The 27,319-nt window shown below is 37.8% G+C and overlaps 1 protein-coding gene across 7 annotated transcripts in view; it reads left to right on the top strand.

Annotated features, from left to right (window-relative positions):
- Positions 1 to 27,319, top strand: part of sphkap (SPHK1 interactor, AKAP domain containing) — a 236,123-nt gene that overhangs the window by 172,576 nt on the left and 36,228 nt on the right. For 5 of the 7 annotated variants that reach the window (XM_057838238.1, XM_057838236.1, XM_057838233.1 and 2 more), the window contains exons 3-4: positions 6,987 to 7,089; positions 14,588 to 14,698. In XM_057838238.1, coding sequence (XP_057694221.1) covers positions 6,987 to 7,089; positions 14,588 to 14,698 — 214 coding nt within the window. Of the gene's footprint in view, positions 1 to 4,781; positions 5,058 to 6,986; positions 7,090 to 14,317; positions 14,387 to 14,587; positions 14,699 to 27,319 lie in introns of those variants that run through there. The other 2 variants (XM_057838234.1, XM_057838237.1) reach the window with 2 other exon arrangements.

The following is a 27,319-nucleotide window of genomic DNA, read 5'->3' as shown; positions in this document are numbered from 1 at the left end:
AATGTCCCAAAGCTCGGCAAACTTCAAGAAATAGCATTTATCAAGGTCACTTATGATTTGTAACCATCCTCCAAAACAGCAAAGTATCACTACGCCAGCACTTCCGCTACTGGAAATGCTTTTTGAGCATGTTTATATTTCAGGTCCTGCTGCTTCACGGCAAATTACTTACATCTTTCTCCTCGGTTCAAAATGGCCACAAATACATGTTGCCTCGAAACAGATTGATATTATTGAAAATGAATGCCACTTTTATTTTCTATGGAAAAAAGAGTGTGCTTGGTAATGAAATAAGAAAATAATAGAACGTAAATAGCACATGTTCCCTGGGTATGACACTCTGATATTGTACAGTGTATCACAAAAGTGAGTACACCCCTCGCATTTCTGCAGATATTTAAGTATAGCTTTTCATTGGGCAACACTGACAAAATGAAAGTGCCCGTCTCATCAGACCATAGGACATGGCTTCAGTAATCCATGTGCTTTGTTGACATGTCTTCAGCAAACTGTTTGCGGGCTTTCTTGTGTACCGTCTTCAGAAGAGGCTTCCTCCTGGGGTGACAGCCATGCACACCAATTTGATATAGAGTGCGGCGTATGCATACCTGTCAAGTTGTACGGCTTCGGCGTAATTTGTACAAGTGAGCATTGATTTTTACATGTGTACGCCGTCTGTTCAAAATCTGTACGTTTTTCGTGCATTGCGTTTTTTTTTTTCATTCGGATTTTTTCACCATTTCAACAACGAGACAATGGGCGTTACGATGCGTTACTGCGTTGGTTGAATGACGCGAGAAAAGTCAGAGACACCGAGAGAGAAGAGTGTTGTAACGCTGTAGCACACACGATGCTAGGCTAGGTGGCTCCAATATGTCCTGACTGTAACCGACAGCCTACAATCTACGCCTACATATCAAATGCATATAGAACTACATGCGAAATGACAGACGGCGGCGTTAATAAACAGCCGCTATTTTGAAGCAGTAGACTTCTCAAAAAGGCTCTGTTGTAGTGAACCTTCCGAGCAAACTTAAGTAACTTTTTATCTAAAATTCTCCTAAATTGGCAAAATCTTGACTTAAGTCTGTCTTTAAATGATGAAACAGTTAAAACTTTAACATGTCGAAAGTAGACAGAAGGGAACTAATCCAAAAACGGTATAAATTTTAACAACTTTAACAGTTCATTCACAACATTAAACGATTTCCAAACATAGCAAAGGTTACTATTTTTTTTTGTTTTTTAATGAAAAAAAAAAAACATGAAAGGTAACACAAGTTACTTTGACAAGTAACTAATTACTCTTACCTTCAGGTAACTGAGTTACTAACTCAATTACTTTTTGGGAGAAGTAATTTATAACTAATGAATTACTTTGTAAAAGTAAGATTAACAACACTGGTCATAAAGATGAAGTCTGCAGAATGAGAAGTGACGAAAGCGGAAATTTCATTCTGCCAATTTGTTGCCGTACACAATTTGCCTGCAACTATTGCTGATCACTTCCCAGAATTAGCAAAAGAAATGTTCCCTGACTCTAAGATTGCATCGGTAAGTTCATTTTATCAATTGACCTTTTTAATTTATGATTGGGCACACTAACGAACTACCTTCAAGTCAAACTGAATTGCGAGCTGAAGTGCCATGAAGTGCAGCCATCAAGACATGATAGAAAATGCCAAAAGTGCTACATACAATTATAACAAAAGTCACTGTTGAATTTTAGTAATCATGATGTAGCTGAAGATATTGATTGTTGTTTGATTGCACCAGGTTATATATTACAATATTACCAATAAATTCATATTATTTTAAAAATTGAATTTTTTATTTTATTTTTTTTCATATTGCATGCTATATAGAACGTTGTAAGATTAGTCACAAATTTGTAAGGGCATACGTCAGTATTTGTAAGATTGCCAACGACCTTGGGTTGACAAGTATGCGTATGGTCTGAGAACTAACAGGCTGACCCTCTACCTCTTCAATCTCTGCAGCAATGCTGACAGCGCTCCTGTAACGAGTCACATGACATTTTGGAGGGAAAATGACAAGCAGTACTCAATTTGGACATTTGGGGATGAACGTTTTTACTAAGGGGTGTACTCACTTTTGTTGCCAGGGGTTTAGATGGCTATATTTTGAGTTTATTTTGAGGGGAAAATAAATTAACTCTATTATGTAAGCTTACATTGTGTCAAAGTGTCATTTTGTCAGTGTTGTCCCATGAAAATATATACTTAAATATCTGCAGAAATGCGAGGCAAGGCAAGGCAAATTTATTTATACAGCACAATTCAACACACGGCAATTCAAAGTGCTTTACATCACATGAAAACCATAAAAATCACATTTAAATCAACACAAGGTAAAAACCAAGACAAAAGATCGCATTTAATCACAGAATAAGAATAAATAAATAAAAATAAAACAAAAATTAAAATAAAGCAAAAACTACTACTACTAATAATCATTGAAATCAGCAATGGAGATAATTACAAGAGGAATAGAAGGCAGGTAGATTGAAATATATAGACAGTTATGGATATGCAGTGCTAAACAAAAGCATTTTTAGCCCTGATTTAAAGGAGCTAACAGTTTGAGCATACTTCAGACGTTCGGGTAACTTGTTCCAGAGGTGAGGAGCATAATAACTAAATGCTGCCTCACCCTGCTTGGTTCTTGTTCTTGGAACATGCAGAAGACACGTTCCAGACAACCTTAGGGGTCTAGATGTCTCATAGGAATCTAACAAGTCAAGCATGTATTTTGGTCCAAGGCCATTAAGTGTTTTGTAGACGAGCAGTAGTATTTTATAGTCTATCCTTTGACTCACTGGAAGCCAGTGTAGCGATTTCAAAACCGGTGTAATGTGGTCCAGCTTCCTTGTATTTGTGAGGTCTCTGGCTGCAGCATTCTGTACTAGCTGCAGCTTCCTGACTGATTTTTTATCAAGACCTGTAAATATACCGTTGCAGTAGTCCAATCTGCTGAAAATGAATGCATGCATAAGTTTTTCCATGTCTTGTTGAGTCAGAAGCCCCTTAATTCTGGTTATATTTTTTAGGTGGTAATAAGCGGATTTAGTGACGGACTTTAGATGGCTATCAAATTTTAGGTCTGAGTCAATAATTATGCCAAGGTTTCTGACTTGATTTGTAGCTGTAAGTGACATTGTGCTAAGTTGGCTGCTTATCTTTGACCTTTCCTTTTTTGGCCCAAAAATGATCACCTCTGTCTTCTCCACATTTAACTGGAGAACATTCTGGCACATCCATTCATTGATTTGATGAATGCATTTACTCAGGGAGACTAAGGGACTATAATCATGTGGGGACACAGAAATGTACAGTTGTGTGTCATCTGCATAGGCGTGATAGGAGATGTCATACTGTTCCATTATCTGAGCTAACGGAAGCATATAGATTTTAAATAAGAGTGGTCCAAGAATTGACCCTTGAGGGACTCCACACGTGAATTTGGTTCGTTCTGACTGATAGTTTCCAATTGACACAAAGAAATCCCTATCATGTAAATAGGATGTGAACCACTGAAGAATAGTGTCAGTAAGCCCTACCCACTGTTCCAATCTGCTGAGTAGTATGTTGTGATCAACCGTGTCAAATGCGGTGCTGAGATCCAATAGTAGCAGAACAGATGATTTGCCTGCATCGGTATTCCGACGAATATCATTTAGGACTTTGATAAGCACGGTCTTGGTGCTGTGTTGTGGCCGAAATCCAGACTGAAATGAGTTAAAAAGATTGTTTTGCATCATAAAAGTCTGGATCTGTTCAAACACAACCCTTTCGATAATTTTCCCCAGGAATGTCAGATTTGATATTGGCCTGTAATTACTAATGGTTGAGGCATCCAGATTAGGTTCTTTTAGGAGAGGTTTTATTACTGCAGTTTTTAAAGTCTGAGGAAACTCTCCTGTTTGGAGGGAAGTATTTATAATCTGAAGTATGTCTGGGGCTATGCAATGAAAAACAGTTTTGAAAAAGTTTGAAGGAAGGATGTCAAGGCAGCATGTTGTGGGCTTTAATTTCGACACAATTTCTGTTAAAGTGGCATAGTCCAAGAGGCTAAACTGTCTAAGATTGACGTGGGGGACATTTTGAGAGGCGTTTAGTGTAACATTTGTTAATCCGGAGTTGCACACAGTCTGTCTAATCTTTAGTACTTTGTGTGTAAAGAATGCTGCGAAATTATTACAGGACACCTCAGAAGGCAATTCCTGAGGTATTGATGCTTGTGGGTTTGTCAGTTTGTCAACAACAGAAAATAGTGTGCGAGTATTGTTGGTGTTTCTACTAATGATCTCAGAAAAATATGATTGTGTAGCATTTTTCAGTTCCTGGTTGTATTTGCGAAGACTCTCTTTGTAGATATCATAAAAAACTAGGAGTTTGCTTTTTCGCCATCTGCGTTCTGCTCGTCTACAAACTTGCTTTTGTTTTATAGCTAGTATGGCATTTCTCCAGGGTGACCTCTTCTTTCTTGACAAAGTTTTTGTCTTAATCGGGGCAATAGTGTCCATGAGGGGTGTATTCACTTTTGTGAAACTTTTGTATTATCCAGGGTGCAAATCCTTCAGCGTGACTAACAAAACTCTTAGGTCTATGTTAGTCTTATCAAGAGACTCATGTAAAGGTCATTTGTTCAGGCGGCTCGAGTTCTTTCAACGACTCGTGTGCGTCAAGATGCGCGTGCGCTCCTGGAGCCGTGACGCGTGCCCGAGGGCGCGTGTGTGTGTTTTCTCGCGTGCAGTTGCTGTGATAGTACATCACTGGTGCAACTCCCAGCAATAGGCTCGGTCTGTTTACCGTCCTCGTCCAGGCACGGCGAGGCGGTACGGGATCCACACTTTGACTTATTTGAGACTTGGGCACGCGCATGCGGACCGGAGAGTGACCCTGGCACCGTCACGCTTGGGCGCTTTTCGCTGTGCATTTTGGTCAACCCCTCAGAGGATATACTGTCGTCAGAGGAGGACGGTTTGTCCATTCGGACACCATGACAGACGCAAAGTGCCTTCTGAAGACACCAAGGTAAAGAGTCTTTTTTTGGGGGGTTAAAAATAATTAACTAAATGCAGACTTTTGAGCGGCACGACTTCCGCAGCTTGCAGTATTTTGACGCATGATGTTATTCTAATTGACGCGAATTGCGCCTAATTGACTGATAGCAAAACTGGGATGAATTCTGTTGAACCTCGTTCTTTGCGTGCTGAAAATGCAAAGTATTTTAAACCAGCATTAATGGGGCATCTAACAAGATGTTATAATTGAAGCTGATATAGTGCCTGAAGTGTTTCTTCTATTTTAGAGACTTGTCTCATTTTCAGTTTGTGTGTATGGAAAAAAAAAGGTTTGTGCGTGGACAAACGCTGCTTGTTTTGGCCATTCGAAAGGCTCCCCTTTTAAAAGGGCAAAACAAGCAGCATAGCTGGACCAGTTAGAAATACAATTTCAGCAATCTTATCAAGTTGTCCTCCCTGTGACAGAATTGTTCTGCCAGCACCACAATCTTTAATACTTAGCATAAGGGCTGACCTTGAAATAATTTGTGGTGGTTAATTGTGTATTCTGCAGAAAGAATACACCAAACAAATGAAATGAGGAAATAAACAAATTTAACACAATAAATCAAAACGCGTTCTAAAATTTTGCAAGTTAAATTTGATTGCAGTAATGTCACTCGGACGGAGTCTGTTTGATGTCACCTTTGTCTACCTGTTCCAGGCAAATTTAGTAAGAATCAATGGAAGGTGCCCTACTTTATACTGAGAAAATGTACTCATGGTTAGTCGTTTTGGAAGAAAAAACGGGGTCAGGTAGTGCAGCGCCCCTTGATTTAGTAGGAAAATGAATACAACTAAGGACAATTGAATTAAAATGGAAATTAAATCACTGCTTTGTATAAAATGGAATAAAAACGTTAAATAGATTAATTTAATTAATTTAATTAAGAAAGAAAGAAACTCCATAAACGGATCCATGCAATAGTAATGTTGTTAAAATATTATTGGCAGACAAAGACAAGACAATATTTCTTTGGCATTGTTACAAATTCTCAGCACCAATCTGGTAAGAATTGTACACATTTGTTGTAGGGTGTTGATTTGTGCCTTGGAGATAGCACTTAATCGCAATCACATCCACTTATCTCCCATACATCATCCATTCCCAGCTTACTCACTTCCTCCTGACCTATCATTTCCTCCAGGGAATGTTCATTAAGCTCAAATAGATGGTTGGTGATCTTCAAGCTTTCAACGGTAAATGAATGCATCTCAGGAAAACAACTGCTCTCTTTTCGATATACACCATTGACTTATTTCTAACCAAAATGTGTTCCTTTAATTGTTATGTTCTTTTAAAACTGCCATTTAAAAGATAAAGTTATCCCATTTTTGTTGTTCTTTCATCTTAGTATTAAGTGGACTGAAATGATAGATGTGTGTTTCACTGTTTTCAGAGTTCTCAGACCACAGGTTTGCCACGCTATATTGATTATATTCATTGTCAGTGCCTCCACAATATTGTCCATCCATATTTAGTAACACTTATCTTGTTCATAGTTGTAGGGTGCTGGAACCAATCCCAAATGTCATCAGATGAAAGTCAGACCATGAAACAAGTGGGTTGGCAAATGGCTTATATAAAGAAGATAACACGGAGATATTTTATTGGTACGGCTGAGAGTCTTGGCTCCTCGTCAAATTTCTCATCGGAAGCAGCAAATATGTTTTATCGGTGGCTTGCGCAGCCACTAATATGTTTCAACTTCCCTTTTTTTTTTGGGGGGGGGGGGGGGGGCTCATTAAAAGTGTGAGTTTGAATACAAGTGACGGGCTATTTGCTGCTCAAATCAGTGCCAGACAAAACCTGTCCTTGTGATCAAAGACCTTTCAAAAGTGAGCTATTGAACATTTGACATAAAGCTGCTCTGACAAACTATCCTTTTTTGCCTTACAGTAACTTCCAATCATCTGCTATGTTTGAAGACTCTGAGTCTGTGGAGGCAGATGGAGGGAGCACAGAGAGCACTGCGGCCTCTACAATCAGCGCTTGTAAGAAGGTAAGAAAGAGGCTTTGTCATTGAGCAACTTATTCTAACCTCATATAAGTGGGTCCCTTAACCTATCTGCTGCATAGGCCCTTCGTCAATAGCTGTTGTACACCAGGTTTGGCTGTACCTCTTCATTTCTTCCTTGGGGTCCCTGTCAGACCCTGGCGAAGCGCAATAAGAGCACCTGCCATGCTTTCAGGTCAGCCTTGTAGATTTATCACCTCCCTCTTCCATGAAGAAAGAATAACTCCGAAATATCATTGGACCGGGCTGCAAACTAGATTGGATTTCCTTTTGAAGCTTTTGTGGGTTTAGTTGTGTCTTATTCTGTATGTTTTTATGCAGTTACTCACATTCGCTGTGCATTCGCCTGTAACTCACAATCTTAACTGCCTTCCACTTGAATTTTCTTTAAAGACATAAGGTGATGTCTGTCTCATTATTGGGTTGCAAGTTCTGCTGAGCTGTGGCAGCAGGCTTTTAATATGCAATTGCCTACACTGAGATCAGCCTCTTCTTTGTCACCATTACCTGGCTAAGGGTCTGTCCAGATGGTCCACTCCTGAGGGTGCTATCATAAGAAGGCATATGCCACTAAAATACACAATGGGAGTGAGCACAGTGTCAGAATATCATGTAGGACCTTTTAAATTAAAAATAAAACAACACTTACACTCCCAGGACACTACAATGATGTGTATCAGTTGTCAATTTTTTCTTCAGCAATGTAACACATCTTACAGACCCCCCCCCTCCCACTCTCCCCGCAATAATAATAATAAAAAAAAAAAAAAGATTCGTAAATAATTTTAAACTGAAACAAAGATTACCAGTTTCCCACTAAATATATAAATGCTTGTGTGATACACAAAGCCCCCTTGTGCTAAAAGCAGAGTCAACACTGTTCACATAGTGGTCAAACCTAGTGGCAAAAGAGGTAATTAACCATGTTAATGTGAATGCAAACTATTCACCCTTGTTATTGTTTCATACATGCAAGGGCGTAGGTTTGGTCTCAACGTTGGTAGGGACGATATAACAGCATAACCTACATGTCCACTTTTTGCCGCGGATGGGACATTAATAAGACCATATTGGGTGAACGGTGGTCAGGGCTACATTTCTCATGAATATGAACCAATTGATAGGCTAAATTATCAATGCAAAATAATCTGTATTGACTTATATACTTTAATGTGTATTGGTTCAGGTGATAAACAAAATAAATTTGTATTGACTTATATACTTTAATGTGTATTGGTTCAGGTTATAAACCGTTCGATTCAGACCTTTGTTTTGAAATACTACTAAAACATTTTGAAAACTTCCAGAATAAATGTCTGGATTTTATTAGCAAATTTAAATGACAATATTTGAACATAAATTAAAATAACATGCACGTGTTAATCATCTCTTAACTATCCAGGAATGCAAAAAGTAAACATTTGTCTTAAGACCACTCAACATTGTATGTCTAAATAAAGAAATTAAATATAACTGAAAAAAATTCGTAGTCAGTGATCAACAAAAAAAAAAGTTTAGTAAGTGTAAATAATGTTAACAGCTTCCTACTTGTATTTTGCAGGTTAGCAAATTCACACAGTTTAATGTTGACTCTGTGGACGGACTTTTAGTAGCAAAATTAGTCATGTGTTCCCCGCCTCCACAACATTGATTTCTTTTTACTTTACTTACAGTGGCTGCTACTGCTAGTGGTCAAAAAAAAAATTCAAAGGGGGCGGAGGAGGTGGCATGTTGTCGGTATGTTGAATTTTTGTGAGGGCTGTGAGTGCGTGTGTTGGGGGTGAGGGGTCAAGTTATCAGCCAATCAAACGTGCGTTTCAGGGAAAAAAATGGACTGGCACATTCAGCACGTCAAAAGATGTGAATGTAAGTCTGAACATAACTCACTTAATAATGTTAGGGTCAATTCTATCCTTACAACATTTGGGAAGAGATTCTAAATTACCTATATATGATGGTAATGGTATGTCCCTACCGTCCCTATGCAAACCTACGCCCTTGCATACATGTAAGTATATATATATATATATATATATATATATATATATGCCGATTACCGGTTTCAAGGTATACCGTGGTATGAAAACGTCAAGGTTTCAAAACGGCAAAAAAATTCCGTCATAGAGTCCCTAATGTATTAGCTATTTTTTATGTCCCAAAAATGCATGGAGAAATCCCTCGCTTGCAGCTGTAAGGCTCAACCTTCCAGTGCTCAGTGTCAGTGAGTCAGCTGTGCGACACGATGACTGGAGGAGGTAAAACCCCTGAACTTTTTCCCCCATCGAAGAAAATGAAATTGCTGGTATGGGAATACTTTGGCTCCAGAAAAGTTAGGAGGGACGGCTGCCGAGGAGGCAAAACCTCCAATATAATTTCGCATTTGTACAAAATTAAAGGTTAGTAAACACTGTCATGAACGTTTCCCACCAGCTACAAGAGTTAACTCCAGCGTGTTTAGTGTGTCTAGCGGTGGTAAAACATGTTTCCTTTATCTCTAGGAACAGTCTGTGTTGAAACAGTGTGTGTATAATGTGAGCATAATACGAGACACGTGCTTTTTATGGAAAAATATTCAATTTTTTTTGTTCTGATGGTTATAATGTTAAGCTGTGACTGGGTTTCGGCCCCATTTATTTTAATTTTATTTAAAGTATTTCATTTTTTTTTTTTTTTAAATGTATTTTAACTCAACATTATATTTATGTTCCAATTTGCTAATATGTTTTGAAAAATAAAAATCCTGTTCCATGGAATTTAATTTTTTTTTTTTTTTTTTTTTTATAAAACCCAAGTATCTCAAAGTACCACATTTTAGAGCTGTAATTGCAATACCGTGACACCGTGAAACCGTGATATTTTTGCTTAAGGTTATAATACCATTGGAATCTCATACCGGCACATGCCTAATATACAGTATACAACACTTAATCCAACTCAATTGGTAAACCTCAATATCACTCAGTTTTTTGCCACATCTTTGTCTGCCTCATTCAATTAGCACAACTCATATTTGGACACGCTTGTTCTAAAAATACTCTCGCTCAGCTGAAAGATGTGTGCAATTCTTCCTCATTGCTGTAAATAGATATACAGTGCCTTGCAAAAGTATTCGGCCCCCTTGAATCTTGCAACCTTTCGCCACATTTCAGGCTTCAAACATAAAGATATGAAAATTAATTTTTTTGTCAAGAATCAACAACAAGTGGGACACAATCGTGAAGTGGAACAACATTTATTGGATAATTTAAACTTTTTTAACAAATAAAAAATTGAAAAGTGGGGCGTGCAATATTATTCGGCCCCTTTACTTTCAGTGCAGCAAACTCACTCCAGAAGTTCAATGAGGATCTCTGAATGATCCAATGTTGTCCTAAATGACCGATGATGATAAATAGAATCCATGTGTGTGTAATCAAGTCTCCGTATAAATGCAACTGCCCTGTGATAGTCTCAGGGTTCTGTTGAAAGTGCAGAGAGCATTATGAAAACCAAGGAACACACCAGGCAGGTCCGAGATACTGTTGTGGAGAAGTTTAAAGCCGGATTTGGATACAAAAAGATTTCCCAAGCTTTAAACATCTCAAGGAGGACTGTGCAAGCCATCATATTGAAATGGAAGGAGCATCAGACCACCGCAAATCTACCAAGACCCGGCCGTCCTTCCAAACTTTCTTCTCAAACAAGGAGAAAACTGATCAGAGATGCAGCCAAGAGGCCCATGATCACTCTGGATGAACTGCAGAGATCTACAGCTGAGGTGGGAGAGTCTGTCCATAGGACAACAATCAGTTGTACACTGCACAAATCTGGCCTTTATGGAAGAGTGGCAAGAAGAAAGCCATTTCTCAAAGATATCCATAAAAAGTCTCGTTTAAAGTTTGCCACAAGCCACCTGGGAGACACACCAAACATGTGGAAGAAGGTGCTCTGGTCAGATGAAACCAAAATTGAACTTTTTGGCCACAATGCAAAACGATATGTTTGGCGTAAAAGCAACACAGCTCATCACCCTGAACACACCATCCCCACTGTCAAACATGGTGGTGGCAGCATCATGGTTTGGGCCTGATTTTCTTCAGCAGGGACAGGGAAGATGGTTAAAATTGATGGGAAGATGGATGCAGCCAAATACAGGAACATTCTGGAAGAAAACCTGTTGGTATCTGCACAAGACCTGAGACTGGGACGGAGATTTATCTTCCAACAGGACAAAGATCCAAAACATAAAGCCAAATCTACAATGGAATGGTTCAAAAATAAAACGTATCCAGGTGTTAGAATGGCCAAGTCAAAGTCCAGACCTGAATCCAATCGAGAATCTGTGGAAAGAGCTGAAGACTGCTGTTCACAAACACTCTCCATCCAACCTCACTGAGCTCGAGCTGTTTTGCAAGGAAGAATGGGCAAGAATGTCAGTCTCTCGATGTGCAAAACTGATAGAAACATACCCCAAGCTAGTTGCAGCAGTAATTGGAGCAAAAGGTGGCGCTACAAAGTATTAACGCAAGGGGGCCGAATGATATTGCACGCCCCACTTTTCAGTTTTTTATTTGTTAAAAAAGTTTAAATTATCCAATAAATTTTGTTCCACTTCACGATTGTGTCCCACTTGTTGTTGATTCTTGACAAAAAATTACAATTTTATATCTTTATGTTTGAAGCCTGAAATGTGGCGAAAGGTTGCAAGGTTCAAGGGGGCCGAATACTTTTGCAAGGCACTGTATATGTAGAAATGACAAGATTTTTAAAAGCCATCACTACAGTGGACAGCTTTCCAAAAGTTGATACTTAAGACCTTTAACACTTTATAGGGCAAGTGACTTTTTTTTAGTAAAACAAACAAATAATAATAATTTTTAAAATCATAATTCGTGCATGAACGGGTTAAAAATACATAAACTATCCATGATTAAAAAACAATAATAATATATTTTTAACACACTCATCCTCTTCAATGTTATTTAGAGGTGGAGCTTACTCCAGCTGGCTTTAAGCAAATGGAGGACTACACCCTTGACTGGTTACCGGTCAGTTACAAAACACAGATTGAGTCAGACAACCATTCAAGTTCATGCTTATACTAGTTCAATCACTGAATAAGAATTGAATCTATACTGTCGCGCCAAAGTTAGGAGACTGTGCCGCTCCACTTCAGGGGCAGAGCTGCATTACAGATAGTCCCCGGGTTATGAACGAGTTCCGTTCCTACGCTGGCGACGTAACCCGAATTTCAACTTAAACTGGAATTAACCCTTTAAGTATCTTTATTATATATATATGTATATGCGTATGTTTATATGTATATATATATATATATATATATATATATATATATATATATATATGTATATAAATGGGGTTTCCCATTGGCAGTGTATCAAATACTTGTTCGCCGCACTGTATATAAAACTATCCAAAAAGTCCAAAAGTATCGTATTTTGTTTAATGATGGGGGATACACTGCCCTCTGGTGACAGCGTTGGGTCTGGCTGGACAGTCGCATTGTATGACTAGCGAGCAGTCTGACATGGATAAAGGATAGCTGTGCTGTGGTTTGGCCCACATAAGGCTGTAATTGTTTCAGCTAATATATGTTTATGAATGCATTTGTAATTAATTTTAGAGCTACAGTTTGTGGAGTTATGTGTGAGTGAATTGCTATGAGAATTGTAAATACTTTAGCATTTGTAGCATTAAAGCTAGCGGACTTGGCAAATAAGGCTTAATCTACTAAATTCTTAATTTAATCTACTAAATACACATGTTGATCAGACTACAGTAGATGGACGTTTGAACACCAATTATGCTTTATTAAAGTGCTTTATTGTTAAAATGCGTGTCGTTTTTAACATAAGTGTTCATAGGTGTGGTACAGCTTTACAAATGGTGAAAACTGAAGAAAGTAGAAAGCTTAGAAAAAGCATAATTAAAAACTGAACAACTTCACTTTTAGTGAGGACAGAACACGTCATATTAATAAAGTAAAGTAAAAAATAAGATAAAGTGAGTTACAATAAGGTACTGTTTATGCAACTAAAAAAAAAAAAAAAAAAAATAGCGACTGGAGACAAAATAGCGGAAGAGACTCCGGCGTCGTCAAGTCGAAATCGCAAGTCGATCACATCGTAACCCGGGGACTACCTGTATTTTACTCGGCCTGCTAAACCAAGCAGGGTATCCAACGGGGTCTTAAAAAGTTAAAAAAAAAAAAAAAAAAAAGTCTTAAATCCAATAATTTGAATTTAAAGCTTTAAAATGTAAAAAAAAAAAAAAATCCTAAAATCTCATAAAAGGTCTTAAATACAATTTTTAAAAGGTATTAAAAATCTATTGATGTTACTTTTATTTAAAACATGCATAAATTTCAGTCTCGCTTTTTTGCTTCGATTTTTGAACTAACTACAAAGCGGAACTACCTGGGCTGCCCGGTCAGAATTTATCGAACACAAGTAGGTTTTGCTATGCGCGCACTGTTGCGTGTTAACAGCTTAGTTAGCATAGTCATAGCGGAGAAAACTCTACAGAAGCGATTTACAGTACTTACATGCATACATACATGGGTAAGTACAAATTTAATGATTTGTGGCATGGTTGAAACTGGTGGAGGGAAACTAGTATGAAGCACACTGCAAGAAAATGTGTGTAAGGAAATTTTAAAACTTGGAAAATTGGGTATAAAGGCATTGGAATTCCATTGCATATCTGAAAAGCACAAAGCGGTCATAAATTGCCAGCAATAAAAGCCATTTGTGGTTCACATGTTGGTTCAGAAAAGAGGAAGTTCTAGTGTTTTTGTTTGGGTTAAGCAGTTTGTAACAGGGTGTGAAAGAGCTGGGAATAAATTCATATACTTTGCAAGCAATTCCGGGCCTCCAATTTTCCTTCAAATCTTTTATACGTTTTTTGCAGGTATCGATGCGAAATGGGTCTGAAATTTTGTTCATTATGGTCTTGAAAAAGGTCTGAAAGAGTCTTAAATTCTGCTTGCTGAACCCTTAAATCTGTATTTCCCTTTTTTTTTTTTATTTTTTTTTTTTAATTTCAATAACATTTGGATATTGATAGATATTTTTGCAACCAAAGAAATAAAACCCCTTTCTAAGTACATTCAGCATAACTATTTTGTTTGACTCTTGTTTTGGAATTAATCAGTAATCATAATTTTCTGCATCGATTTAATAATATAATGAGTCCATTCTACGTATATTTATAGGACGGTGTAAGGTCAATTGTTTTCCAAAACGAAGATCAGTCAGGAGGACAGAAGCGTATCTAAACAAAGGTGTGTTCCAAAGTAATATCTATATAAAGAACTGTCTGGTTAGTGGAGTGTTTATTGATTGTAGGCTCTGGAGAACCAAAAGCCCTATTAAAAGGTCAATTGATTCTATTAAGCTCGAGGGCAAACAGTTAAAAGAAAATGGTGGACCTCAAAAGAGTATTTGCCTTTGAACTTCAGAGGTTATGCATCACTGTATTGCAGGTTCTGTGCAGTAACAGTGTAATGGACTCGTCAGACTATTGGCTGAGGAATGACAAAGCCTTGTGCAGACTGGGCCTGCTGGACGACAACGCAGAGGGCAGCTGCGCCATGGTGAGTAGCATACTGTGGATGATGAAACGTGCACCCTTTTGGCAACACAGACCAACCCTGTCACTTGTAGCAAAGAATCCCAAAATTCTGGAAGACTTGTTTGTCACCTCAAACAACAGTGGGGTAACAGTGATACTTTCATGTTGGGAATTATGATTTGATTTTTATTGAAACAATTCAGTTGGATAAAAAATATAGGTACAGTGGTATGAAAAAGTATCTGAACCTTTTGGAACTTCTCACAATTCGGCATAAAATCACCATCAAATGTGAGCTGATCTTTGTCAAAATCACAGAGATGAAAATATAGTGTCTGCTTTAACTAAAACTTATAAAATAAATATAAAACTAAAATGTATAGGTTTTTATATTTTAATGCGGATAGTATGCAAACATTGACAGAAGGGGGAAAAATAAATATGTGAACCCTCTACCTAAGGTAGTACTTCTCAAATAGTGGGGCGATGCCCGGGGTGGCGCATGTGACCTCGGGGGACATGCTTTTTTTTTTTTTTTTTGCCGTACGTAAGTGTACTTGCACATCCACTTAGTGGGTGGCAGTGGCACTCCCATTTTCAGAGTGCGCGCATAATTTTTGAGCCAAGCAAGAGAACACAGAAAAGAGATACTGTATGAAGAACTGTGTGCCATTTTCGAAAGCCGTTTTCTGGCCGGACTCACACAGCCACCCACTGTCTTCTCCGGTTCTCACGTGTCCGCCTGAGAAGTGCCATTTTCGGCTTGGGCTCGTCACGACGACCGCCCTCACCTACGAATCTTCCTGGCCGCCGAGAGTGCGCTTTTTTGGGGGCCGTTTGGCCTTTGGCTTTGATTTTTAATACAGTGGGAGATGAGGAAAGACCACTGTTTACTGTGTCTAAAAATGATTGTAGTGGTCAGCGGGAAACCAAATCAATTAAGACGCCACTTAAAGACATAAGATCCCAATCTCATTGATAAGCCGCTTGATTGTTTTTCAGCAAAAACGTGCCGAATATTGCCAATAATTGTCCCGCTTTGTCAGTGCTATATCAGTAAACCAGTGAGCACTGTTTGCATGCTCAGTGAAAAATAACCCCACACCATTGCAAACATTGCAATGGAGGTGATACTGTGAGCAGGCAAAGTGAAAACTGTTCTTCTGTCCAAAGACACTGTCTTTTTCTTCTATGCAGTTTTGTTTTTTCGGTCAAATTTTTTGGCATATTGTCCTCATGGGTTAATGTTTTGAATCAATTTGAATTTATTATTTACTGATTTTAATATATTTTATTTTTCAGTATCAAATGGTCAAAAATGTAGATTGAGTGTATTTTTACAGTTTAGATGTGACTTTTTTTAAATTCAGGCAAATTGATGCGCTTTAAGTCTTTCTGTTACAAACAAAACAATGTTAATACAGTTGTACTTTATTATCAGTTGATCTATATCACTTTTTTTCACAGAAAAAAGGGACAAAATGAAAGGCAGAGGCGTACTTATAATAGTAATTTTATAGACAAATGATACTATTTAGTGGCGGCGGAGTTTTTTTGGGGGGGGGCACGAAACATTTATATCTTCCTTGGGGGGGCGTAACATAAAATAATTGAGAAGCATTGACCTAAGGAGATTTAAAGAGCAATTGAAACCAATTTTTACCAAACATTTTAAGTCAGGTGTGTGCCCAATCACTGATGAATGGTAGATGAATGGTGAAAAGCTGCCCTGCCCACTATAAAACACACACCTGGTAAGAATTGTCTTGATGAGAAACATTGCGTTATGTGCATCATGGCTCAGTCAAAAGAGCTGTCTGTTGACCTGCAATCAAGAATTGTTGATTTGTATAAATCTGGGAAAGGATACAAAACCATCTCTAAAAGTTTGGGTGTTCATCAATCGACAGTCAGAGAGGTTGTCTACAAATGGAGAGAGTTTAGCACTGTTGCTTCTTTTCCAAGGATGCTGTCTTAAAAAATATTGTTGCTCATTTAATCTGCTGTCTAAAAAAACCATTGTTGCTCATTTAATGTTCGCAAAAAGGCACTTGGACACTTCACAGAAATGTTGGCAAAATATTTTGTGGACTGATGAAACCAACGTCAAATTGTTTGGGAGTAACACACAACGTCATGTGTGGAGGAAAAATGGAACAGCTCACCAACATCAACACCTCCTCCCCACTGGGAAGCATGGTGGAGGGAGCATCATGATTTGGGACCGTTTTGCTGCCTGAGGGCCTGGACAAGTTGCAATCATTAATGGAAGAATGAATTCAAAAGTTTATCCGGAGGTTTTGCAGGAAAACCTGAGACTGTCTGTCAAACAGTTGAAGCTAAAAAGAGGATGGATGCTGCAACAAGACAATCATCCAAAACACAGAAGTAAATCAACTTCAGAATGGTTTCAGAAGAACAAAATACACATTCTGGAGTGGCCAAGTCAAAGTCCGAACTTGAACCCCATTGAGAGTAGTTTTGTAGAGAACAATGGGCCAAGATTAGTCCTGATCAATGTGCCAGGTTGATCTGCAAAATATCAAATATGATGGGTCAATGACTTATTTTTCCACCGTCTGTCATTGTTTGCATACTATCCTCATTAAAATATGAAAACCTATAAATGTTTGGGTGGTTTTAATTAAAGCAGACACTGTTTTTTCATCTGTGTGATTTTAAAAAAGATCAGATCACATTCGATGGAGATTTTATGCAGAAATGTGAGAAATTCCAAACGGTTCAGATACTTTTTCATACCACTGTATAAAATAGTGAGAACATTTACACTGGTGGTATGGTGGTCTTTTGTTCACAGCGTATTTATGTGATGCTTTTAATCCAAGAATGTCAGAAATTACATAGAGCAGGTCAATACAACAATTGGCTGCTGTGGGACACCCACACAAGCTGATAATGATGTGCTTCTTGAAAGACAGATTTTAACAGGAAATGACATGCATATAAAATTATGGTGGATGTTATTGGCCTGTCAGTATGTTGAATTCTATTCAGTTTTTAATGCAGTGAATAATATAGATCTAGAATTGTTTTTCCTTGCAAATCAATTGAAAAACGATGGACGAATGGTTAGCATATCTTCCTTATTGTTGTGTGATTGGGGAGTTTCTACCAAACTTTTTATGGGATTACTACAGGTACCTTCTGTCTTCTCTGGGTGAAAACTCCAAATTACAGTTTACTCCGAGTTTACTATGAAAAAATGCAATTAACTTTTTTTTTAAACACTTTTTTGTAAAGAAATTCCTTGATTTTTTTTTCTCTGTCCCATTATTTTATCGAATTTTACAACAATAAGGTATTAAGAACAATGATAATAATAATAATTCAAAATACCTTAATGGTGACTACATTTCCAAGGTTGACACACATACACACACATACAGTATATTATACCTAAAAATCAATGTCATATTTACACATCTTTATTGGAAAACTATTTGGTTCCCGTTGTGGGCTATATAATTTTAAATATCTGCTCAGAGCAAAAGGACTGTGTATCTTAAACATGATGTAAAATGTCTACATAATTATAATAATAAAAAAAAAGATCCCTACATCAGTGGTAGCCTAATTATAAGAGTGAAATTTCTCTCCTCAAGGTGAAATCAAGTTAGTCACCCAAAATATCTCTTTATTTTTCTAAACAAAGGGCTAAGCCTGCATTTGGACTCATCATAATGTAAACTTACCATGTCGCTTTGACTTCCACTTTTAGCCCTTAATGATAACCGTGTTTCTGTGCTACCTAAATGGAAAACCAAAACAATGATTCGGTTATTTCTTTGGATGTGCACTGTGCTGAAGTCCCATTACAAAGTTTTCACGAGGGAACCTTGTGTTGCCATTTTTCATATGTTGAATTGGATTACATATTCACAAATCAATGACCACTGGTACAACTTTTGTTGTCATTGAATGCAAGACAGGACAGACATGGCCAAACAAACTTTTAAGTTCTTCCACCATTGTAATTTGAGAATTTTGCATCTTTACAATTTGTTCTCTATCCGTTCCAGAGTCATTTGTTTTGTTTTTTTCTCACTTATTCCTACACAAGCACATGCAGCTCATCCTCCCACAGCATCACACTCTGAATTTGAAGTGACAAATTGCTCTTCTGACTCTTAATTCTCTGTTGGGCTTTCACACTTTACAAGGCCAATCAGTCAAACGGGGGCATGCAATTGATGATACCGCCACCGAGATGATAGCTTTTCACTCACAAACTGAACTGTATACGCAAGCAAAAAATGGCAGCGGGGAAAAACGCTGAGAAAATGTATGCGACAGAGTGTGAAATGAATTTGAGTGTGACTCCCAAACAGCAGTCGTATTATAAAATAATTGCACTGTTTTCTTTGTAGTGACACAACATTGCTAACGTTCAAAAGATTGCTTTTAATAATGGATCAAGGTAATTGTTGGCACATAATTGCTTTTGTGGTGGTCTTTTTCCTTTGATCCGTTTGAAGGTGTTTGCTTTTATTTTGAATCCAACCCATTACACATGATTAAAAACAATCAAAGTTTAACTTTAGAAATCAAAAGTAAACATCACATCACAAGGGTCTAAACTACATAAATAAGTGTTGTTTCAGTTTGTTAATGTAAAAACATTGGCAGGTATTTTGAATAATTATACCGTGACTACTGTGGATGTTTTTTTTTTCTAATGGACAAATGAGTATAGAAAAGGTGCCGTACTTCCATACCATACGCCAATATGTGATCGGGATGCAAGGCTGTCGCCCAGTGTATATTTCACTGTACCCGATTCCCTTGACAAATAACTGTAATTGGCCCCTTAGGCAAGATCGTACTCTCTATAACAAGTGCCTGTCAACCTTCCACTGAGTAAACCAGTTCCTCCTATAATCAGGTAGAGGACGAGCGATTGCAAAGAAATGCACTAATGCTATGGAGGAAATATAAGAAACCAGCTGATTAGAGTTGGCAACGTTCATGCACTCTTTTTTTTTTTTCATTGCGCATGCTTGTGCCTGTCCATAAATGACCAAAACCATTTTCATAATGCAGACTCACGCCGGTCTAGATTTAGATGGCATACATAAATAAGGCCCAACGAGTCACCAATATGTGTTCAGTAGAAAGTTTAAGCCAGCAGGAAATCATTTTTGTTTGTGTTTATTTTTTATTTTAATTAGCAGTGAGGTGCATCTACGATATTCTTTGTTTTCACTTTTCCTTATCAATAGCTTGCATTTGTGTTGAGCACATTAAAACCATAATTTTAAAAAATGCATAGTTCAAAGGTCAATATTTCAGCACATTACAGAAATACATTTTTTGATAAATGTAAGCAGGGACATTAAACAGCAACTTATTTGAGCAAATTTGCCATTTTAGAAATGTTATTTTTTTAAATATGTCTTTCACATTGATCAGCATGCAGGAAGTTACAAAAAAATACTCTTTGCTCTATTTAAATACTCTTGTATAACAATGTAGAGTGGTATGAAAAAGTATTTGATCTGATCTTTGTCAAAATCACACAGATAAAAAAAAAAAACGGTGTCTGCTTTAACTAAAACCACCCAAACATTCATAGGTTTTTATATTTTAATGAGGATAGCATGCAAACAATGACAGGCGGTACGTGAAACTTCTGCCTCAGGAGACAAACAGCAATCGAAACCAATTTTTACTAAACAATTTAAGTCAGGTGTGTATCCAATGTCTGATGAGTGGTTTAAAGCTACCCTGCCCACTATAAAACACACACCTGGTAAGAAATGTCTTGATGAGAATCATTGTCTGATGTGCATCATGGCTCAGTCAAAAGAGCTGTCTAAAGACCTGCTATCAAGGATTGTTGAGTTGTATGAAGCTAATAAAGAATACAAAACCATCTCTAAAAGTCTGGATCTTCATCAATCGACAGTCAGAGAAGTTGTCTACATAGGAGAGTTTGGCACTGTTGCTTCTCTCCCAAGGAATGGCTGTCCACCAAGGATGACGCCAAGAGTTCAGCGCAGAATACTCAGAGGTAAAAAAGAACCCTAGATTGTCTACTAAAGACTTACAGAAATCAATGGCACAGTTCAATATCTCTGTGCACACATTAACTATATGTAAAACTATGGCCAAGAATGGTGTTCATGGGAGGAATCCACGGAGGAAGCCACTGCTGCTAAAAAAATATATTGTTGCTTGTTTAATGTTTGCAAAAAGGCACTTGGACACTCCACAAAATGTAATTTTTTGGGAGTAACACACAACGTCATGTGTGGAGGAAAAATGGAACATCACCAACATCAACACCCTTTCCCCACTGTGAAGCATGGCGGAGAGAGCATTATGATTTGGGGCTGTTTAGTAGCTACATTATGGCCTGGACAACTTGCAATCATTAATGGAAGAATGAATTCAAAAGTTAATCAGGATGTTTTGCAGGAAACCTGAGGCTGTATGTTAGACAGTTGAAGTTAAAAATAAGATGAATACTGCAACAAGACAATGATCCAAAACACAGAAGTGAATCCCTTTCAGAATGGTTTCAGAAGAACAAAATACAAGTTCTGGAGTGGCCACGTCAAATTGCAGACTTGAACCCCATTGAGATGCTGTGGCATGACCTAAAGACAGCGATTTATGCCAGACATCCCAGGAATCTGACTAAAGTACAGCAGTTTTGTAGAGAAGAATGGGCCAAGATTAGTCCTGATCGATGTGCCAGACTGATCTGGCGATACAAGAAGCGCCTGGTTGATGTTATTGCTGCCAAAGAGCCGGCCACAAAATTCTAAACGTGATGGTTGACTTACTTATTTTTCTCCTTTCTGTCATTGTTTGCGTACTGTATTCATTAAAATATGAAAACTTATAAATGTATGGGTGGTTTTAGTTAAAGCAGATGCTGTTTTTTCATCTGTGTGATTTGGACAAAGATCAGATCGCAGTTGATGGTGATTTCATGCAGATATTTTGGAAATTCCAAAAGGTTCAGAAACTTTCTTACCACTCTACATGTTTTTAATGACTTCTGCCTAAGTGAACACTGTCTTTTTGACTAACTAGTGAATGAGCTCATTTTGTTAATTACAGTAGCTTTGATTTAATATTGTACCCTGATTTACTCAGATTTGATGTTACGGATGAATCTCCCAATATTTAAAATGGAAGAAAATATGTTCCCCCTCCAAAACAGTCACAACGTTGGACAGCAAAAAGTGTGAGCTCAATGAAATAAGAAAACATCCAATCTTCTGGTTTTACTTCACCCACCTCTGGCTGCATCATGATGTCTGTCACTTTTGATCATTTACTCGTGTTTTACTCACTCAATCCGAAGAGAACTGACATGAGAATTTTGACAGATACGAAGCTAAATCCAATAGCCAATAAGATACAAGCATATCTCCACATTGTGACCTGACATGTCCTCTCCCTGCCCAGAGAGTAGAATAAATATGCCATCAGCCACAGCTGGAGCATTGACTTACGACAGGAAGACAAACGTCCTTATTTTAAACATGCTCCTCTTTGCCTGTGACCTCAATCCTAATTTCCGTCTTCATGCTAAACTGTTTTATAAGATGGGTTGTGACTCGCTTCAAACTGTGCTTTGTTATGGAACAACCGAGTCCAGTAAAATCAGGTGAAAACTTATATATACTGTATATATATATATATAAGCCAGAAAAAGACATGAAGTAATTAAATCGTCAAGGTTAAGTTCCAAAATCATTTTTTCTAGTGAAGATAAACATGTTCACACTCAGCATACTTGAGCATTCATTTCATGTGTTAGTGTATCCAATTATGCATGTATTATACATGGTTGGGGGAGCCGGGACAGTAACAGCTTATTGATGTGTCAAGCTTGAGCAGTGCAAATTACTATCATGAATAATTGCAAGTGAACTCAAGGTACTTCTTACAATGTCTTGTTGGTTTAAATGTGGATCATAAAAAGATTTAAAAATAAACCCCTCTAATAAAGAATATTCCATTACAAGGAAATTGTTGTCGTTTTAATAATAGAGGGTTTAACTCAATTAATAAATCAATATTAGATTAAAATGGCACAGTCACCATAATGACAGCAGGGAACACGTTGCTCACAAGGAGTGCAGCCATTTTGTGATGTCAGATACACTTATCCACATAAACACTGATGGACTCGAACGTTAAATTTTTAATATTTTTTTCATTTTTCTCCGTGTCAGAAAAAAGAATTTCTGTGATTCTGTGTTTTATTTGATTTGATTTATTAAGTAAGATTATTTCCACTGGGATGCACATGATAAATATGTTGTTTTTTTCTTTTAAAGCTGAAGATACACTTGTTTACTCACAAGTATACGTGCTCATAATGGGTAGATGTGTTGGATAATGAATGCAGTTGTTCCTACTACCGTATTTTTCGGACTATAAGTCGCAGTTTTTTTTCATAGTTTGGCTGGGGGTGCGACTTATACTCAGGAGCGACTTATGTGTGCAATTATTAACACATTATGATATCATTTCACATGTTATTTTGGTGTTTTGGAGTGACACTGAAGTTAACACTGTTTGGTTAACTTCTTATCATGTTTTTTATGCTATAGTTATCTGAATAACTTAATAGCTATGGCCATGTTTGCGTTCTGCCTTTGGCAATGTGTGTTCAATTGGATTATTGACTTTTTTATATTGAAATGCATGCTTTTAGTTTGTGGCACTTTCACGCCCACATGGGGGCGCACTTGCACTTGTTTACGTAAGGAAGAGCGCTCACACGCCAGAAGAAGACCGACAGCTACGTAGCTCTGACTGAGTGGGCGAGTTAGCGAGAGAGAAACATGGCTGCGAACCTACGTTCATTGTTTATGCTTGTAAAATATCTCTACAGAGGCAACGCCTGTGTGTATCATCTTTTCTGTTGTTGTTGTGTTTTCCACCCGCGATCGGACACTTAGAGCCAGTTGTGTGGTTGTTTGAACGATGCGCTAATGCTAGCGAACGCATGCTAACCGTTTGTGTCATGTCATTGCTGTAAAAGCACTTAATTATCATTTATTTACGTCGATGCGAACCTGTTTGGTATCAAGGACGAAATTGATTCAGCAAATTATACAAACGTCCAGCTTCATCATTTGGGTGTTTAGGCCGCTGAATAGCCAGGACCGAGCCGTAGCGTCCTGGTGAGGACAGTATATTCGCATTTCGTTGTTCATGCTCTGTACACTGTACACTTATTCAGCATGTTGTTCTCTATTGTATTTTTATATTAAATTGCCTTTCAAGATTACATGTCTGTTCTATGTGTTGGATTTTATCAAGTAAATTTCCCCCCAAAATGCGAATTATACTCCGGTGCGACTTGTATATGTTTTTTTTCCCTTCGTTGGGCATTTTATGGCTCGTGCGACTTATACTCAGGTGCGACTTGTTGTCCGAAAAATACGGTACCCTGTGGCTTAGCAGAAAATAAATAAAAATAAAATAAAAATAATTGATATTGATATAGCACTTTAAAAAAAAAAATCAAAATGGATATTAAAGTATAAGCGGAGTTAGACTTTTGTGGGACGGTGGAGGGGCAAAACCAGAAACAAAGAAATTACAAATATCCATCTTGCCTCCTCAGGTGTAGTTTTGACTAAGAGAAGCAAAGGACTATCTCTACTCTCTAAGGTGCTTGTCACATTATGTGTTCGGAAAATAATTTTGACCCATTATGAAATACATTTTTATTGTTTGTTTTATTACTTTGCAACCTTTAGAGACAACATTTTACCAGCTAGGTCTTTGTTTTAATTCATACATAAAGGTAAGTCAATTACATGCAATGACATTTTTTGGCCACTAAGGGGAGCACTGCCTCGCCTGCCTCCCCTTAATCTCCACGTATGATAAAAAGTACATTTATGTCAATTTATTTCTGAGACCTCATCCAGCACTCAAGTAAAAATGTTTTTGTTTTATGTTGGAAAAATTTTAGCTTTCATTGTACCATTTTCTCTTTTTTAGTGCAAACCTGCTTTCATGCAAACCTACTTAAATGAAGGATCCCAAATACTCCATGCCTCCGTTTTTTGAAGTAAAAGCCAAAATAAGCACAAATTTCAGTCGTATAAAAGGACTAATCTGAGCAAAACAACCGGAAGCACCCTGTCCGCCATTGCTGAGGTGTGCCGCCCGCACACACAGCCAAAAGCAGCTAATGTTACTGTTTACACTGAGTGACACTGGGCTGCTATAGGTGTGTAAGCACCTCAGTAATGGCGGCCAACCACTCGAGGGCGAAAAAACACAAATCTATACTCGGATTAGGCTAATGTTGTTACTGATTCAGCAGACTGCAAGGCCTGGATGGGAGTAGAAGTGCAGCCACTCAATTATTTTCACCAAAAACACTCGTGGGAGGATCGATACAGAACAAATTTTAATCGATACGAGAATAGTTTGACGTAAAATCGCGATATATCTCAGAACGATTTTTTTTTAACACCCTTAATAATAATATACTTAAACAGAAATTAGCTTGAATGAGTATAGAGCAGGGGTGGGCAAACTATTCCACAAAGGGCCGCAGTGGGTGCGAGTTTTTGTTGCAACCCATTAAGAGGACAATTTTTCACCAATCTGAAGTGCAATCAGTCCATTGCAGTCAGGTGCTTCTCATTTTTGCTGAAACCGCATTGGTTAAACTATCTGTGCTGGGTCAGTTGGAACAAAGACCAGGACCCACTGCGGCACTCGAGGACCGGTTTGCCCACCCCTGGTATAGAGCGTTGTGCATGTGGGCCAGCTGCGGAGAGGGAGGAGTTCTGCATATCAGTTACCTGTTTGCCACCTGTCCTGCCTCTCCTGCACTCTTTTAATGCACCACATACTTTTTTGGGTGGGTTAGGAGCGGCAGGGTCTGGTTGCGAGGAAGCAGTTCCCCGTTGCTATCCCGCTGATTCCCTGGTCGGGCTCTCCTATTTTTAACGCATACAGTATACTGAAATTCACTTCCCTCACAGTTCTTTTACGGTTTTGGGTTAATGGTTTTCAGTCAGAAACCTGGCAACCATAATGATAGGGTAGAAGGTATGTCCCACATTTCATTTAGTGTGGAACGGGTCCTCTTCTTCGTCCAGACAGGTGGCTGTGGTGGGGGGCCTGGGCCCTGTCTCATGGTGGCCTCTTCTCAGTCTCTTGCCACTGTCTTTATCTCATTTGTCCCAGAATCCTGCTTTGGCTCCAGCGATGGCCAGTGTGCTGTTCTTCCCTTCACTTTATCTCTCCTTCAATGAGAGTACAGCAAACTCCCATGTGGCACATTAAAACTGTTCAGCCTATAAAGACACTCAGATTCCCCTTCTCCGTATCTAATCTGATGAACAGGACAGTTTTTTTTTAGAAAATAAACAAACAAATAAATAATGTGGCTCTGTGACATGTTAAAATGTTTGCACATAGAGCAAAGTATTTGATTTAAGCAAAATTAAATGCTTAATGATGCTGTATAGGAGTGGGAACCTCAGGGCACATCACGATACGATATGATTTGCGATATAAAGCTCACGATAGCGATTATCTCACGATATCACGATACAGCGATTATCGATATATTGGTCAGAAATTTGATACATGATACTGTATTCTACGATACAACTGTTGAAACGGGGAAAAAAAAGGTATTTCAAAATAGAAAAAGTACTGTTTAAGTCAGTTATTAAACAGTGACACCTTTTCTGTGCAACATTGCTGTAAAATATAAATCTAATGTAAATTGTATACCTGCACATATAGAGGAAACAAACCACAACCACTGATATCTCTTGGAGAGATCATGATGAATGGCATGCTTAATATAAAGTTTTAAATCTTAAAAAAAAAATAATAATAACAGTGCTGTAGGTGTCAGTCAACAGTTGAGCTTGGAGTGGGGCAATGATATAATTAGTGGGTCTGTTCCTCGTATATGACCTTTGTTGCCAAAAGCATTGGGTTGAGCACTTCCACCATCTGCTTCATCTGACTCAGTCAGTCATATTCTTCCTCACCTTAAAAACAACAAAATAAAAAAAAAATATTAGCTACTTAAAAGCTTTTGAGTTGAAATCCTGATTTCATTTTTGTGTTGGAAATACTGAGTGAATTAAAAAAAAAAATTAATTGAATGTATAGAAATTAAAAATGCAATAATTACCTATTTTTGATATGTAGTCTACATTTATTATCATGCACATCACCTCATATATCTTGGAAGCTATTCAAACCATGTTTATAGCTTATTGTATCAAAATGGCAGTAATAACACTTTGTGTAGTAAACTAGATGGAAAGTGGTTCTCAAATAATATCAAATAAAGCAGTAAATTCAAGTAGGCTTGTTCGATATTCATTTTCATCCACTTTAGGGTCCTGGTTTATTTTATATCATTCAACACCAAATGTCATCAAAATAATACATGTAAATTAAAAAATCAATTAAACTGCAAAACCTTTTTACCTCAAGTGATGAAAGCGAAGCAGTGAAGAAATCCGGTGTCCACTTCGTGACCAGCTGCCAGTGAACCTTGTTTTTTTTGTTAGACAATTCTTGCATACAGCAAAGTCCTTGTTCACCCTACTGCCTTTCTTGGTGTAAGATCTAAAGTGTGTCCACATGTGTGATTTGTAGC

Source organism: Corythoichthys intestinalis, chromosome 6 (assembly GCF_030265065.1).
Source record: "Corythoichthys intestinalis isolate RoL2023-P3 chromosome 6, ASM3026506v1, whole genome shotgun sequence".
NCBI classification, from domain to species: Eukaryota; Metazoa; Chordata; class Actinopteri; order Syngnathiformes; family Syngnathidae; genus Corythoichthys; species Corythoichthys intestinalis.
The sequence above is the reverse complement of the archived record's forward strand: the minus strand, read 5'-3'. Positions and strand labels throughout refer to the sequence as shown.